Below are 15,992 nucleotides of genomic sequence, written 5' to 3'. Positions count from 1 at the left end.
GTTTCAAAGCAGCACATGAGCTACCCAGGAACAATCTTACATTTTTAAGAACAAGTGAAAGTTTAAATTATCTTTGGACAGTTTGTGGCTGATATCAGTGATTCAGAGCATATACTGTACAACTAAAAGGTCTCTCGAGCATCCCCCTTTCATTTGCTCCTTGCTCCAACAAAGCATGATTTCCAACCTTGAACCGCACAGTGGTGCAGCAGTAGAGTTGCTGCCTTACAGCGCCAGAGACCCAGGTTTGATCCTGACTGTGGGTGCTGCCTGTACGAAGTTTGTACATTTGTATGTTCTCCCTGTAACCACGTGGGGTTTACCTGGGTGTCGGGTTTGCTCCAACACTCCAAAGACATTCAGGTTTGTACGTTTATTAGCTTAGATAAATTGTCCCTGTTGTGTATGATTGAGTAGTGTACAAGGATCGCTGATTGGTACGTCGAAGGGCCTGTTTCCGTGCTGTAACTCCAAATTAAACTAAACTAGTGTACAGGTACTAGTTAGGGTGGCACGGTTGCTGCCTTACAGCACTTGCAGCTCCCGAGACCTGGGTTCAACAACGACTACAGGTGCAGTCTGTACTGAGTTTGTACGTTCTTCCCGTTACCGCATGGGTTTTCCCCGTGATCTTCGGTTTCCTCCCACACTCCAAGGACGTACAGGTTTTTAGGCTAATGGGCTTGGTAAATGTAAAAATTGACCCTAGTGTATGTAGGATAGTGTTAACATGCGGGGATCATTGGTCGGCACGGACTCAGTGGGCTGAAGGGCCTGTATCCTCGCTGTATCTCTAAACTAAACTAAACTTATGTACAGTTGATCGCTGGACGGCACGGACTCGGTGAGCCAAAGGATCTCATTGCAGGCTATATTTCTAAACAAAACTAAACTCCTCTGCATATCCCACTCCTTCAAGATCTCTTGCACCTGAGCACTTGGTGATCTCTCGACCATGTAACATAGTTCAACATTCATCTTGTGAAGTGCTTTGAGTATATTTTACTATGTTCAAGATACTCCATGAATCAAGGCAGTTGCTGTTGTTCGTTATTATTGCTTGCATTTAAATCACCTCAACCATTGCAATATTTTGTAGTTTGCAGTAATAATATTTATTCTTGTCAGTTTGAGGTTTCTTGTTGGGTTAAACATTTTCTTTCCTCTTCCTAACCTCTTGCCACCCAAGCAGCTTCCAGCCAATCCAAATACTTTTCTCAGCGGCTGCTACGAACCACCTAGCTACTGTTGTGTTGTCAAGGGAACGGCACAAAAACAAATAGCAGTTGTCATGGAAATGTTAGAAAACAACCAGCTGTAGTGTTAATGCAAATGGCACTTTTTGGTATTTGACTGTAATTAGAATGTACCAAAATGGTTTATTTTACTAACGAAGGAGGCTAAAATGTAAACAGGAAATTGTTCATCGGTTGCAAAAATGCTTTGACGCTGATGGAGTGAAGTCAGGTGTAAAAAGCAGTTGGAAGTATGCCAGTGGATCTACTTGCCAGTTGACTCTATATGTGTGCTGAATAGAAATGTTTACTTTTGTGAGAAAGTTAAATGAGCAATGTCCCTGTAGCAGAATCCTACATTGTATTAATTTTGATTATTCAATATTTTGGCGATGTATAAGATTGTAGATCATTCCAGATTCAGGGACAGTTTCTTCCCAGCTGTTATCCTGCAATTGAACAATCCTATCAACAACTCGAGAGCAGTCCTAAGCTACTATCTACCTCATTGGAGACCCTCAAACTATCTTTAATCGTACTTTCCTGGGATGTCAGGACTGTCTTATGAAGAAAGACTGGATAGACTTGGTTTACACTCTCTAGAATTTAGGAGATTGAGGGGGGATCTTATAGAAACTTACAAAATTCTTAAGGGGTTGGACAGGCTAGATGCAGGAAGATTGTTCCCGATGTTAGGGAAGTCCAGGACAAGGGGTCACAGCTTAAAGATAAAGGGGAAATCCTTTAAAACCGAGATGAGAAGAACTTTTTTCACGCAGAGAGTGGTGAATCTCTGGAACTCTCTGCCACAGAGGGTAGTTGAGGCCAGTTCCTTGGCTATATTTAAGAGGGAGCTAGATGTGGCTCTTTTGGCTAAGGGGATCAGGGGGTATGGGAAGAAGGCAGGTACGGGATACTGAGTTGGATGATCAGCCATGATCATATTGAATGGCGGTGCAGGCTCGAAGGGCCGAATGGCCTACTCCTGCACCTAATTTCTATGTTTCTATGTTTCTATGTTTACTGAACTTTATCTTGCGCTAAAAATGTTATTCCATTTAACCTGTATCTGTACACTGCGGACAGCTCAATTGTAATCATATATAGTCTTTCAACTGCAACAAAAGAGCTTTTCACTGTACCTCGGTACACATGACAATAATAAACTAAACTAAACTGTTATGTGACCATCTCTGCCAATACCTTGACACTTAAAGGTCAAATAAGAGAGTCTTCGTTTCATCACAAATTGTTTTTTCCTTCAGTTAATTTTAAACTTAGGGATACAAAGATATCAGATGCTGGTTTACAAATTGCTGGAGTAATTCAGTGGGTCAGACAGCATCTCTGGGGAATATGGAGAGGTGACTTTATACTTTAGAGATACAGCATGGGAACAAGCCTTTTGGCACTATTCTACACACTAGGGACAATGTGCAATTTTACAGAAGTCAATTAACCTACACGCCTGTACATCTTTGGAATGTGGGAGGAAACTGGAGCACCCGGAGGAAACCCACGTGGTCACAGGGAGAATGTACAAACTGCGTACAGACAAATCGAGGTCTCTGGCTCTGTAAGGCAGCAACTCCACTGCTGCGCCACTGTGCCTCCCCTGAAGAGTCTGAACAAGGGTCCCAACCCAAAACATCACCTATCCATGTTTTCCAGAGATACTGCCTGACTCACTGGATTACTCCGGCAATTGATGTCTAATTTTAAACGTAACTATTTTGAAGGTTTTCTGGTGTGTTTATGTGTTGTCATTATATTTATTTGAAGTTGTATTATTTTTTACACATTTTAAGGTGTCTTTAATTGATTTCAGGTTTTTGAATGTGATTCAGGTGATTCATAATCAACACAGTTCTTTGGTAGCCCGAGCAGCTGGTTCAGCTTTGCCTGTCAAAGCATATCTGCAGGATTAACAATAGGCCAGTTAGATTGACACACAGAGTCACTCAAAATAAGAGCTGCTTGAGTGGGCAAGTGAGCAGGGAGTCATTGTGATGAAATGTTAGGCTTTCACTATTTTAGCTGCTTCATATGTTAGCTTTCTGATCTGCAACACATCATTGTTCTATTGTGGTGAAAGACATAGTGATTTATTGCAATAATTCCTCCAAATCTCATTCAATAATATGCGTGTGCCTACAAGTTGATAACAATATTAAGGGGGAAAGATGCTTTCGTAGAAAATGGAGTCTGAAGGATCTCAACCCGAAAAACGTAGCCCATTCCTTCTCACCAGAGATGCAGCATGTCCTGCTGAGTTGCTCCAGCATTTGTGTCTATCTTCGGTTTAAACCAGCATCTGCAGTTCCTTCTTACACAAAGATGCTTTCTTCCTGATTTAGTTTATCTTGCATCGTTTTCAGCACAGATATTGTGGGTCGAAGCACCTGTTCCTGTGCTGTACTGTTCCATGCTGCATGTTTAAAGCAAGAAGGAATGCAAGGTTTATGTGATCTAATTATTACCATGTTTTTGTGGTTTCGGCTCACCAAGTTAAAATCGCTACTCACAACGACCCTGCTGCCTTCCAGTGGACTATAGTCCTAACTTGCTCTTAGAAACATAGAAACATAGAAATTAGGTGCAGGAGTAGGCCATTCGGCCCTTCGAGCCTGCACCGCCATTCAATATGATCATGGCTGATCATCCAACTCAGTATCCCGTACCTGCCTTCTCTCCATACCCCCTGATCCCCTTAGCCCAGGACCACATCTAACTCCCCTTAAATATAGCCAATGAACTGGCCTCAACTACCCTCTGTGGCAGAGAGTTCCAGAGATTCACCACTTGCCATTCCCATTTGCTTCCAGAGATTCACCACTCTAGTGGTGGAGATTCACCACTTCCAGGCTACCCTGAGGAATGCTCCTGAATGTATCTACAGTCACCTTGGTTTTCCACCTCAAGACAACAAAAAGTATTTCTTGACCAAAGTACCAATGATTTATGTGTAGAAAAGACCTTAGATGCTGTTACCGAAGATGGACAAAAGTGTTGGTGTATCCCGGTGTGTCAGGCAGTATCTCTGGAGAAAAGGCATAGGTGATCTTTTGGGTCAGGACTCTTCTTCAGGTCGACCAGGCTACTAACAATTTACCTGAAGGAGAGACTGTTTAGACTTTAGCATGGAAACAGGCCCTTAGGCCTGCCCAGTCCGTGCCAACTGGCAATCACCCCGTACACTAATGCTATCCTGCACACTAGAGACAATTTTTTACAGAGCCAAAAAACTTACAAACCTGCACGTCTTTGGAGTGTGGGAGGAAACCGGAGCACCCGGAGAAATCACACGCAGTAACAGGGAGAATGTACAAACTCCGTATAGACAGCACCCGTAGTCAGGATCGATCCTGGGTCTCTTGCGCTGTAGGGCAGCAACTCTACTGCTGCGCCACTGTGTCTCAACTTCTCCAATTCCTGTTATGACTTTCTTTCACTAAACGTCCCACTCCTTTCTCTGACTGCCTACCGTGTCCTGCCAGGTGGGGGATTGGTGGGGCACAAGCAGGAGAGAGCACAGAAGTATAAACTATCTCAGGTTTCACATTACAGAGACACAGTCTGCCCTGCATCTCAGAAATTGATATGAATACAGGTATTTAAAGGCCAGAGCCTCGACCTTTACAGCTGCTCCTTATTATGCACAATCTCGTCTGTTTTTAAATAAGAAAGAAATATGCCATTGCCTGATCTGCATTTGGTCGATAAAGCTGCAAAGGCTGCCAGGGTGAGTGAGCTGTGAGATATGGGAATGAAATTTGAAACCAAGCTCAGTGAAGTGATGGACATGGCATGGGAGCTTGATTATTGATTGAAATTGCTGTAAGGCGGCCAAAGAAGATACAGTTTACTGAACTTTACCGAATAGCGAAAGGCCTGGATGTGGAGAGGATATTTTCCCTAGTGGGAGAGTCTAGGACCAGAAGGTACAGCCTCAGAATAAAAGGACATATCTTTAGAAAGAAGACGAGGAGGGATTTCTTTAGTCAGAGGATGGTGAATCTGGGGAATTCATAGCCACAGGACGTCAATGGATATTTTTAAGGCGGTGATTGACAGATTCTTGATTAGTCAGGGGTTATGGGGAGAAGGCAGGAGAATGGGGTTGAGTGAGAAAGATAGATCAGCCATGATAGAACGGCGGAGAGGACCTGATGAGCCAAATAGCTTTATTCTACTCCTATAACTTATGAACTGCAAATGTGGTGAGTGGTAGATTTTTACCATTTGAAGATTGAACTTATGAACCTTGACAACATAGAAATAAAGAGCTACAGATGCTGCTTGATAGGGACAATAATAAGGCAACTTATGTCAGGCCACAAAAACATCTTCCTACATTGCATTATCATCTCGGATTAACATTCCCAATATTAACAGCTGCCATTATTGTTTCCAAAGCATATGTTCTGCATTATGTTATGGAATGTCTTACTTCCAAATTCTTGCAGCAGTTTGGAAGTGTCAGTGCCCATAACAGATATTTTCTATTGCAGAATTTTGGAGAATATACGCAGGATGTGAAAGCTTAGAGTAATTCTTGTTTAATTAATTCTCTACTGAAGGTAATTGTCAATGTTGGTTCTACTACTGCCCACATTTCTTTTGCCTTGTATTAAAAAGGCACAGTGGCACAGCAGTAGAGTTGCTGGCTTACTGTGCCAGTGGCCCAGGTTAGACCCTGACTATGAGTGCTGTCCGTAAAGTGTTTGTACGATCCCCTGTGACTGCTTGAGGGGGGAGGGGGGGGGGGGGGTACAAATGGAGCAAGGGGGAAGGGGAGGGGAGTATAGGTAGTTAAACAACCACTGTTCTCCACATTGGTTCTCTTGAGATCACACCTTCCCCAGCCAACAATGAACCAACCAGGTAGCTCCAAAACATCACCCATCCATGTTCTCCAGACATGCTGCCTGACCCACCGAGTTGCTTTAAGATTCTGTGCCTATCTTTACCACTAATAATGCTTGTTTTTTATTTAATGTATTTCAGATTCCAGAAAAGCAGAGACCTTTGAGATAAATCAGACAAAAGACAATGGCTTGAAAACAACAATGCCTATCAGGTAATACGGCACCTGACTATGGGTATGCATTGAAATTTAGTTTAGCTTTATATCACTTATTCATGATAAAGTTGTTTCTCCAATTGGTTCTCTAGATCACACCTTCCCCAGCCAACAATGAACCAACCAGGTAGCTCCAAAACATCACCCATCCATGTTCTCCAGACATGCTGCCTGACCCACCGAGTTGCTTTAAGATTCTGTGCCTATCTTTACCACTAATAATGCTTGTTTTTTATTTAATGTATTTCAGATTCCAGAAAAGCAGAGACCTTTGAGATAAATCAGACAAAAGACAATGGCTTGAAAACAACAATATCCCTATCAGGTAATACGGCACGCTGCTTATGCCTTGAAATTTAGTTTAGTTTAATATAGTTTGTCACTTATTTCATGATAGATGGAACAATGGGTTCCTCAAAGACATGGTATATTGTAACTAGTTAATTGGAGGTTTAAAATTGATTTCAATAAGATTATTATTGCATACAGTAGGTTTATGAATGATGGAATAGTATACATTTTCTTCCATAGCGTAATTCTCCTACGGATATGTTTAAAATTTGCAGGTACTATCAAAACATTTAAGAGTCATTTGGACAGGTACATAGACAGGATAGTGTTAGAGGGACATGGTCCAAATACGAACAGATGGGACTGGTAAAGATGGGGCACCTTGGTTGGCATGGGCCTGTTTGGGCCGAAGGGCCTGTTTCCATGCTATATGACTCAAAGACTCTCTATGACTCTATCATTCAATGTATTTTATTTTGTTGAACATATTTTGCAGAACTATACCAAACGCAGAATCCAGAAACCAGCTTTGTTGTGTGAAGTGGGCGAACCAGTTGACTAGCAGGGTGAAACAAACTTTTTGACTGTTAAATCTGATCGATGGTGACTGCAGCCCCAAGGTTTCTCAGTCAATTTTTCTTCTTGCTCCCCTGTTAGTCAGCTACCCACAATGTGACTACACTGATTTTTATATAGCCTGTGGTATTGAGCAATCAAAAATTCACTCACACTCATTGACATAAGGATCAGATAAACAATTATACTCAAGGGAGCTTTACTTTATTGCCATCTGCCATAAACAGTTAGAACTTTAATGGTTTCCTGTACTGAGAGTATTTGCCTTTCATCTTTGATCTTTCAGTAATAATATTCAGGATCCCAACAATAAATGAGTTTACATTAGAGCCGCTACTGGCATTTTTTTCAGTTACAGGGAACATTATACATTTTATTACATTTGAACACATTTTGAATTCGCTCACATGTGTTTAAGACCATAAGGCAAACATAAACCTTTATAATCTGCTTATTAAAGTGTTTTTTTCTTAAAATAAGTTGTTTGTTAATTAATAAATGTACAATCCAATTTATTAACTACTATTTATGACAGTGTCAATCGTTGGAGTCATTTTGGGAGTGATCATTATACTTCTTTGGATTAAAAGGAAATCAGCTTGGAGAGCAACATCAAGGGGTAAGAAACCAGCTCTACAAGACTATGTGTGACGTAGATTGGCAAGCAACTCCTAATTCTTTTACATTTGAAGTACTATTCCTCCGTACTGTACTGTTGTATGTTCTGTGTCACTAATGTGTCTACAGAAGCAATTAGAAATTTATCTTTCCCTCAGAAATCCTCCTTGAAGTTACACTCTATGAGGATGTTGCCCGGAATAGAGGGTCTGAGCTATAGGGAGAGGTTGGGTAGGCTAGGACTTTATTCCTTGGAGCGCAGGAGGCTAAGATCATGAGGTGAATAGAAAGGGTGAATGCACATTTTTTTTAGACAAGGCAAGGACATCAAGAACCAGAGGACATGCTTTTAAGGAGAGAGAGAAAAGATTTAATTGGAACCTGAGAGGCAACAATTTCACACACAGGTTAGTGGATATATGGAACGAGCTGCTGGAGGAGGTAGTTGCGACAGGTACGAGAACAACAGCTAAAAGACATTTGGATGGGTACATGGCTAGGCAAGTTAGAGGTTTATGGACCATACACAGGCAGGAGCAACTAGCTTACGCCGAAGGGCCTGTTTCCGTGCTACATGGCTCTATTCCTTGCAAGTACAAGATAAACTCTTGGCTCATGAATGTATCAGAGGAAGAGGGGATTTGATTTTTCTGCCATATGATATGATAAGGGCACTAGGAGATGTTACTATTAAAGGAAAATCATAACTTCTGAAAGAATATATTCACAATTTTGTTAACATTTGACAAGCTCAGTTCCAGGTAGCTTCACGTCAAATATATCTTTTCATGAATTTCTCTGTGTGCTATCAAATGAATGCAACAAAGGAAAGGAAAGCAATAGGCACGTATTGACAATATTTCAAACAGAATATTAATTATGTCTGCCAAAATTATGAAACAATATTTTTTTAATGCTTTTGTAATTTCATGAAAGAAAATCTAAATATGAAAAATCAAGTTGGCTGTTGATAGTGGTCCCAAAAGGAACCATTAATGGACACACAAGCAACTGCAGATGTTAGGATCTTGAGCAAAATGCAGCATTGGTGGAAGTCAGCGAGTAAAGGAATAGACTGATTGCTTTTGGGTCGGGACCATGAATGCCCATTCCCTCCTCAGATGCAGCTGTTTAAAAACTACCAAATAATGAAAGGTCTAGGTAGAATGGGCATGGAGAGGATGTTTCCAGAAGTGGGAGAGTCCAGGACCAGAAGGCACAGCCTCGGAATAAAAGAACATATCTTTAGAATGGAGATGAGGAAGAAAGGACACAAAGAGTTGGAGTATGATTGGTTTTACTGTATTTTAACGTTGTTGTTTTACCTGCTTTTAACTATTTATACTGTTCCATCAGGGACTGGATTGTTTTTAGTGTTATTATGTGTGAAATGTTTTAAATTTCATGTGCGATGCTCCGGTATTCCCTGGGAAACTGTACAACTGTTGCTTGCAAGATGACAAAAAAGGTTGATTGATTGATTGATTGATTGATTGATTGATTGATTGATTGAGTAATTCAGTGGGTTAGGCAGCATATCCGGAGAACATGGAAATGTGACATTTCATTCTGAAGATGGGTCCCGACCCGAAATGTCACCTATCTATGTTCTCCAGAGATGCTGCTTGATCCTCTGAGTTACTCCACCACTTTGTGTCCTTTTGTGTAAACCAGCATCTGCAGTTCCTTGTTTCTATGGGAAATTTGTTTGGCCAAGAGAGTGTTGAATCTGTGGAATTCATTGTTACAGATGGCTGTGGAAGCCAAGGTTTTGGAATTTTTTTAAAGCAGAGATTGATATGTTCTTGATTAGTAAGGACGTCAAAGGTTATATTAACTGTGACCTCCAATATTAAACACATCAAAGGCAGGTAAATGTTAATAGCATGTGTATGAGAATCAAAAATAGAAATGTTGTATTTTAGATTGTGCCTTAATTATGACATGAGTTTTTTTTTACAATATGTTTGTAGAGTTCTAGTTTTGCTCTTTTTTCCTTGCAGTAAATAGATTTTCACTACCAACCAAGTCTAGAGAATATCCAATTTACGGTAATTGGAATGGGTCAAGATATACCTGGTAAGTAGGTTACAGCAAGATGTTAACCCTATTACCTCTATAGGTTATCAGCTGACGTGTTAAACAAAATACTCTAAACCAAGGTCTAGTATGGAGATGCTGCCTGACCCGCTGAGTTACTCAAAATTTTGTGTCTATCTTTAGTATAATCCAACAAGGTTCTGTAACCAAAAAATCGGTGGTGGACCTGTACTTTGGTCATATATATGGTAGCCATCTGATCAGCCGTGTCTTTCATTTCAACTCTTCTTCTCATCCACAAGGCCAAATGTTTTAGCCTTGAACTGATATTTTTTCTCTAATTTCAGTTTTATCATCCTCTAGCCCTCTTCAAGCCACCCTTACCATACAACCCATTGCTTGCTTCCTCAACCTAATTCCCAATTATTCATCTGAAATCCCAGTTTTGACTCCTGGCTCCCAGAGTAACAAGTGTTGCGTTTTATTCACTCAAGTAAATGGCCTTTGCTATCAACATTGTTTTCATCAAAAAATCAAATCTTGTCCTGAGCATACAAACTGTCGGTCCGAACATTAATCTTCTCCTTACTGAGGTCCATACTGTATTGTTATAACTATTTGTCTGTATTTATTGGAAGTCCCTTCAAAAGTTGTGTGGTGCTCAGACGTGGCAGTCCTGTCTACCTCCTGCTCTCCACACCTCGAACATCTGGCGGTGAAGTGCCGTCCCTTCTACCTTCTGAGGGAATTCACCTCCATCATCCTGACTGCGGTCTACATCCCACCCCAGGCAGATGTCCGTCTGGCACTGGAGGAGCTGCACGCCATGGTCAACAAACACCAGACGTCTTACCCCGAGGCATTTACCACCATTGCTGGGGACTTCAATAAGGCAAACCTCAAGAAATCACTCCATAACTTCCACCAACATGTCTCCTGCTGCACCAGAGGACCAAACACCCTGACCACTGCTACACCACCATCATCAACCTTTCACTTCTGAGGTCTGAGGTTCCCACCTGCTTCAAAAGGGCATCCATTATACCAGTGCCCAAGAAGAGTAAAGTGATGTGCCTCAATGACTATCGACCAGTGGGACTAATGCCGGTGGTGATGAAGTGCTTTGAGAGGCTGATCATGGAGCAAATCAACTCCTACCTCGACACAAACCTGGACTCACTGCAGTTCGCTTACCGTCACAACAGATCGACGGTGGATGCGATCTCACTGGCTCTCCACTCCGCTCTGGACCACTTGGACAACAAAAACTCATATGTCAGGCTGTTATTCATTGATTCCAGCTCGGCATTCAACACAATCATCCCCTCCAAACTGGTTACCGAACTCGCAGAACTGGGCATCTACGCAGCCCTCTGCAACTGGATCCTCGACTTCCTCATCCACAGACCACAGTCTGTTCGTATTGGTGGAAATGTGTCAGCCTCGATAACAATCAGCACGGGAGCACCTCAAGGCTGCGTGCTCAGCCCCCTGCTGTACTCACTCTATACTCATGACTGCGTAGCCGGTCATAGTGGGAACTCCATCATCAAGTTCGCTGACGACACCACTGTTGTGGGACGTATCACTGATGGGGATGAGTCAGAGTATAGAAGAGAGATCGAGTGACTGTCCATATGGTGCCAGCACAATAACCTAGCCCTCAACACCAGCAAAACCAAGGAACTGATTGTGGACTTTGGAAGGAGTAGGATGGGGACCCACAGCCCCGTTTATATCAACGGGTCAATGGTTGCAAGGGTCAAGAGCTTCAAATTCCTGGGCGTGCACATCTCTGAAGATCTTTCCTGGTCCGAGAACACTAATGCAATCATCAAGAAAGCTCATCAGCGCCTCTACTTCCTGAGAAGATTACGGAGAGTCGGTTTGTCAAGGAGGACTCACTCTAACTTCTACAGGTGCACAGTAGAGACCATGCTGACTGGTTGCATCGTGGCTTGGTTCGGCAACTTGAGCGCCCTGGAGAGGAAGAGACTACAAAAAGTAGTAAACACTGCCCAGTCCATCATCGGCTCTGACCTTCCTTCCATCGAGGGGATTTATCGCAGTCGCTGCCTCAAAAAGGCTGGCAGTATCATCAAAGACCCACACCATCCTGGCCACACACTCAAGTCCCTGCTACCTTCAGGTAGAAGGTACAGAGCCTGAAGACTGCAACGACCAGGTTCAGGAATAACTACTTCCCCACAGCCATCAGGCTATTAAACCTGGCTCGGACCAAACTCTGAACATTAATAACCCATTATCTGTTATTTGCACTTTATCAGTTTATTTATTCATGTGTTTTGTAGTCAATGCCTATTATGTTCTGTTGTGCTGAAGCAAAGCAAGAATTTCATTGTCCTATCAGGGACACATGACAATAAACTCTCTTGAACTTGAACTCTTGAAAAGTTTTGACCTGCCAAAATAGTAAACTTAAGTAAAACATCTATTTTATTCCTAAAATGCAGGTGTAGACATGATGGACAAGGCTAATGTTCCTAACCATTTGGAAAAGAAGAGACTGTGTTACTTTCCAAAGCCACCATAGTCCGTCTGGTGAATGACCTCCTCATTTCTGGTCATACAGGAGGTTCTTGCATTGAAATCCAGGACGAGATAGAGCCCACTGAGTCCATGCCGACCAGCGATCACCCCGTACGCTAGCACTATCCTTCACACTAGGGACAATTTACAATTTTTACAGGAGCCAATTAACTTACAAACCTGTACATCATTGGAGTGTGGGAGGAAACCAGAGCATCTGGATGAAACCCAGGCGGACACAGGGAGAACGTTCAAACTCTGTAGAGACAACACCTCATAGTTAGGATGGAACCTGGGTCTCTGTCGCTGTACGGCAGCACCTCTACCTCTGTGCCACCGTGCCGCTCCACAGGCCCTGCACTAAGATCCAGGAAGTCCCTGCATTGAGGTGCAGGAAGTTTGATGGATTTGGATCCGGTAACTATGAATGAAGAGCAACATATGTCCAGGCCAGAATGGTGTTGTGTTTGGAAATGTTCCTTCAAATTGAGAGCAACACTCACAGTACAGATGCATGGTTAAAATCAGAGCAATGATAGCTTAACAATTCACGGTTCATAATTTAGCGCAGAGTGTCATTTATGCTACGAGGAATGGTATCGGGCACTTCCACAAAGGAGCCCTTTCTCCTCACTGTTTAAGCTGCTGACCATTCTTCCTTGCCTGAATTGTTTTCTTGGAATTGAATTAGGTTGCTTATCACAACCTATTTGTGCTGTGCTGCTGTTACAAGCTTAGCAGTTCCTGTGAAATGCTGTGCCTTGAATGTGAAATATGTCTCAGGCACACATATTCTTTTTTTCGGGTTTGACATAGCAGATGTATCCCTTGGTTTGTACCTTTTATGTTGGCAAAGCCGAGGAACCATTAATGTGCCATTTTCAAAACAGATAATGTAAATACCTCTTTGTTCCCTTGTAGAACAACGTCTTTTCAGTAGCTAAAAACATCCTGCAATCTGAAGCCACAGGAAAAATAACAATTTCCACTATTTTGCTTGTTAAGATGTTTGCTTAGTCTGTTGGGGGTTCATTGAATCCGTGGCAAGGACTGAATGAGCAATGTGCTTTGTTCCTTTGAATGTCGAGAAAGGACTTGGTTCCAATGCCTTTTAAAGTGTCGTAAATCAGTCGCAGGCTGTGTCTCCACCACTATGGTTTTCCTTTAGTTGCCTTCATACTGCTGCCTCTTTTCTTTACTTAAAGGACTGGCAGCTCCTTGTATTTGGATGATAATGATGATGGTGTCAGCTTTCAGTCAGAGATTCAGTAAATCAGAACAGCCCAGCCTTATTTGAAATAATATCATTTAGGTGGCCACAGAAACTAGCCACATCTCCCGATGTGAGGTCCTCAATGTCCTTTTCAGCACATTGGCCTTCATCAGTCAGAGTATTGTGTACAGAAGTTGGGAGGTCATGTTGCAGTTATATAAGATGTCGGTGAGGCCACATTGAGAGTGTTGTTTTCAGTGCTGGTGCCATGTTATAGGAACGATGTTGTCAACTGGAAAGGGTCCAGAGAAGATTTACGAGGATGTTGCCAGGATTTGAGGGCCTGGGCTATAGGGAGAGGCTGAGCTGGGTAGGACTCTATTCCTTGGAGTGTAGGAGGATGAGTGGTGATCTTACAGAGGTTAACAAAATCATGAGGGGAATAGATTGGGTAGACACACAGAGTCTCTTGCCCAGAGTAGGGGAAATTGAGAACCTGAAGAGATAGGTTGAAGGTGAGAGGATGAGGCAAATATTTAATAAGAACCTATGGGGTAACTTTTTCATACAAAGCGTGGTGTGTGTATGGAACAAGCTGCCGGATGAGATAGTTGAGGCAGGTACGATTGCAACATTTAAAACATGTAGCTTAGGCAGGTACATGAATAGGATAGCTTTAGAGGGATATGGGCCAAACGCAGGCAGGTAGGGCTAATGTAGATGGGACATGTTGGTATGTGTGGGCAAGTTGGGCTGAAGGGTTTGTTTCCACACTGCATGACTCAATGATGCTGAGAGGGACATTATGGCATTGCCATAATGACGTCTTCAATAATTGGTGCACTGGCTGGATTACTCCTCCAGTGTCCATGGATTCAATGTCTCAACAACTAAGCATGGAGAAAATGTTAGTTCAGTTACACTCTATGGACTATGCAAGGTATTGAGCAAACTGTAGCACGTTCCCAAGCTACCCAATCAAGTCTTCTTACATCATTAGCAAAATGATCCTCTAAACTGAGAAGGCCAACAAAGCAATATGCTCCAGTTTCAACAGAGCCTGTTCCACACCAATAGTAGTTGGGAGGTTTCAGGTCCAATCTTTGTTGGCATGAAGGGTGATGTGTGCTATATTCATGAGTTTTAGTTTTAGTTTTTAGTTTTAGAGATAGTTGTGGAAATAGGCTCTTCAGCCAACAAAGTCCATGCCAACCAGTGGTCACCCGAATGGGCGAGTGTAAACGGAACCACCTGGTTTAGAACCAAGCAAAGGATGCGGTCTGCAACGATACAAGTTTCACGTTTGCCTGTTTCTTAAATCTAATACCCAAATCTGTAAACTCAGTGCCACAAGTTCACATCCTGTGTGCTTCTTCAAAGTTTACCAGCTTTATTTTACCTAAGCTATAAAAACACTTAAATATTCAAATCACTGTAGTATATTCATTACATTTCTCATGTTTTATAACGTTTGAGATAGCCTGCCATGTATGGTAGATAACATCCATTCAAGCATGTTTTGGGGTTAATTGCCATGCATCTTTCATTAGACCCACCCAATCTGTTTCTCATATAATTGACGGTGGAACAGCAATGTGAACAACAGCATTTTTTTTATCTTGTTAACATCGTGCTTACTTCCCTTCCTTTCTTTCTCTTTAAACAACAGCAGATGCATTGCCACTTCTGATAAGCCCTGGCAAAGTTGACTTGGAGTTATCAGCACAAGAAAAGTGGATTGTAGTTTAAAGACCATGGTCCTCAAATTATCACTCTGCTTGACTCCATGAGATCCCACTTAACATTTAGAAACAAGGAACTGCAAATGCTGGTTAACCAAGGAAAGATACAAAGTGCTGGAGTAACTCACTGGGTCAGGCAGCATCTCTGGAGAACATGGATCGGTGACGTTTCTGGTCGGGACCCTTCTTCAGACTCACTTTCACATTTAACATTTGCAGCATATTCTGTTTTTCATTGATATTAAGCCACGGATTAGAAATTATTAATGTTCCATTTTATTCTGAGATTAAAGAAGGTGGTGGTTATAGTCATAGAGTCATACAGTGTGGAAACAGGCCCTTCAGCCCAACTGACCAACATGTCCCATCTACATTAGTCCCACCTGCCTGTGTTTGGCCAATTCCCCCTTAAACTGTCCTAACCATGTACCTGTCTAAATGTTTCTTAAACATTGCGATACTACCTGCCTCAACTACCTCCCCTGGCAACACGTTCTATACAGCCAGTCAGAGGATGCTGGATCTGTGGAATTCATTGCCACAGACGGCTGTGGAGGCCAAGTCAATAGATATTTTTTAAGGCAGGGATTGACAGATTTTTGATTAGTACGGGTGTCAGGGGTTACAGAGAGAAGGCAGGAGAA

The 15,992-nt window shown here is 42.2% G+C and overlaps 1 protein-coding gene across 2 annotated transcripts in view; it reads left to right on the top strand.

Moving 5' to 3' along the window:
* Positions 1-15,992, top strand: part of LOC129702668 (V-set and transmembrane domain-containing protein 5-like) — a 35,817-nt gene that overhangs the window by 16,564 nt on the left and 3,261 nt on the right. Inside the window, exons 3-5 of one of the 2 annotated variants that reach the window (XM_055644565.1) lie at positions 6,569-6,643; positions 7,721-7,804; positions 9,807-9,882. In XM_055644565.1, the coding sequence (XP_055500540.1) occupies positions 6,569-6,643; positions 7,721-7,804; positions 9,807-9,882 (235 nt within the window). The remainder of the gene's footprint in view (positions 1-6,568; positions 6,644-7,720; positions 7,805-9,806; positions 9,883-15,992) is intronic. The other variant, XM_055644566.1, reaches the window with a different exon arrangement.

The sequence above is a fragment of the Leucoraja erinacea genome, chromosome 13 (assembly GCF_028641065.1).
Source record: "Leucoraja erinacea ecotype New England chromosome 13, Leri_hhj_1, whole genome shotgun sequence".
In the NCBI taxonomy this organism is placed as follows: domain Eukaryota; kingdom Metazoa; phylum Chordata; class Chondrichthyes; order Rajiformes; family Rajidae; genus Leucoraja; species Leucoraja erinaceus.
Note: the sequence above shows the minus strand (reverse complement) of the source record. Positions and strands in the feature narration are given on the sequence as shown.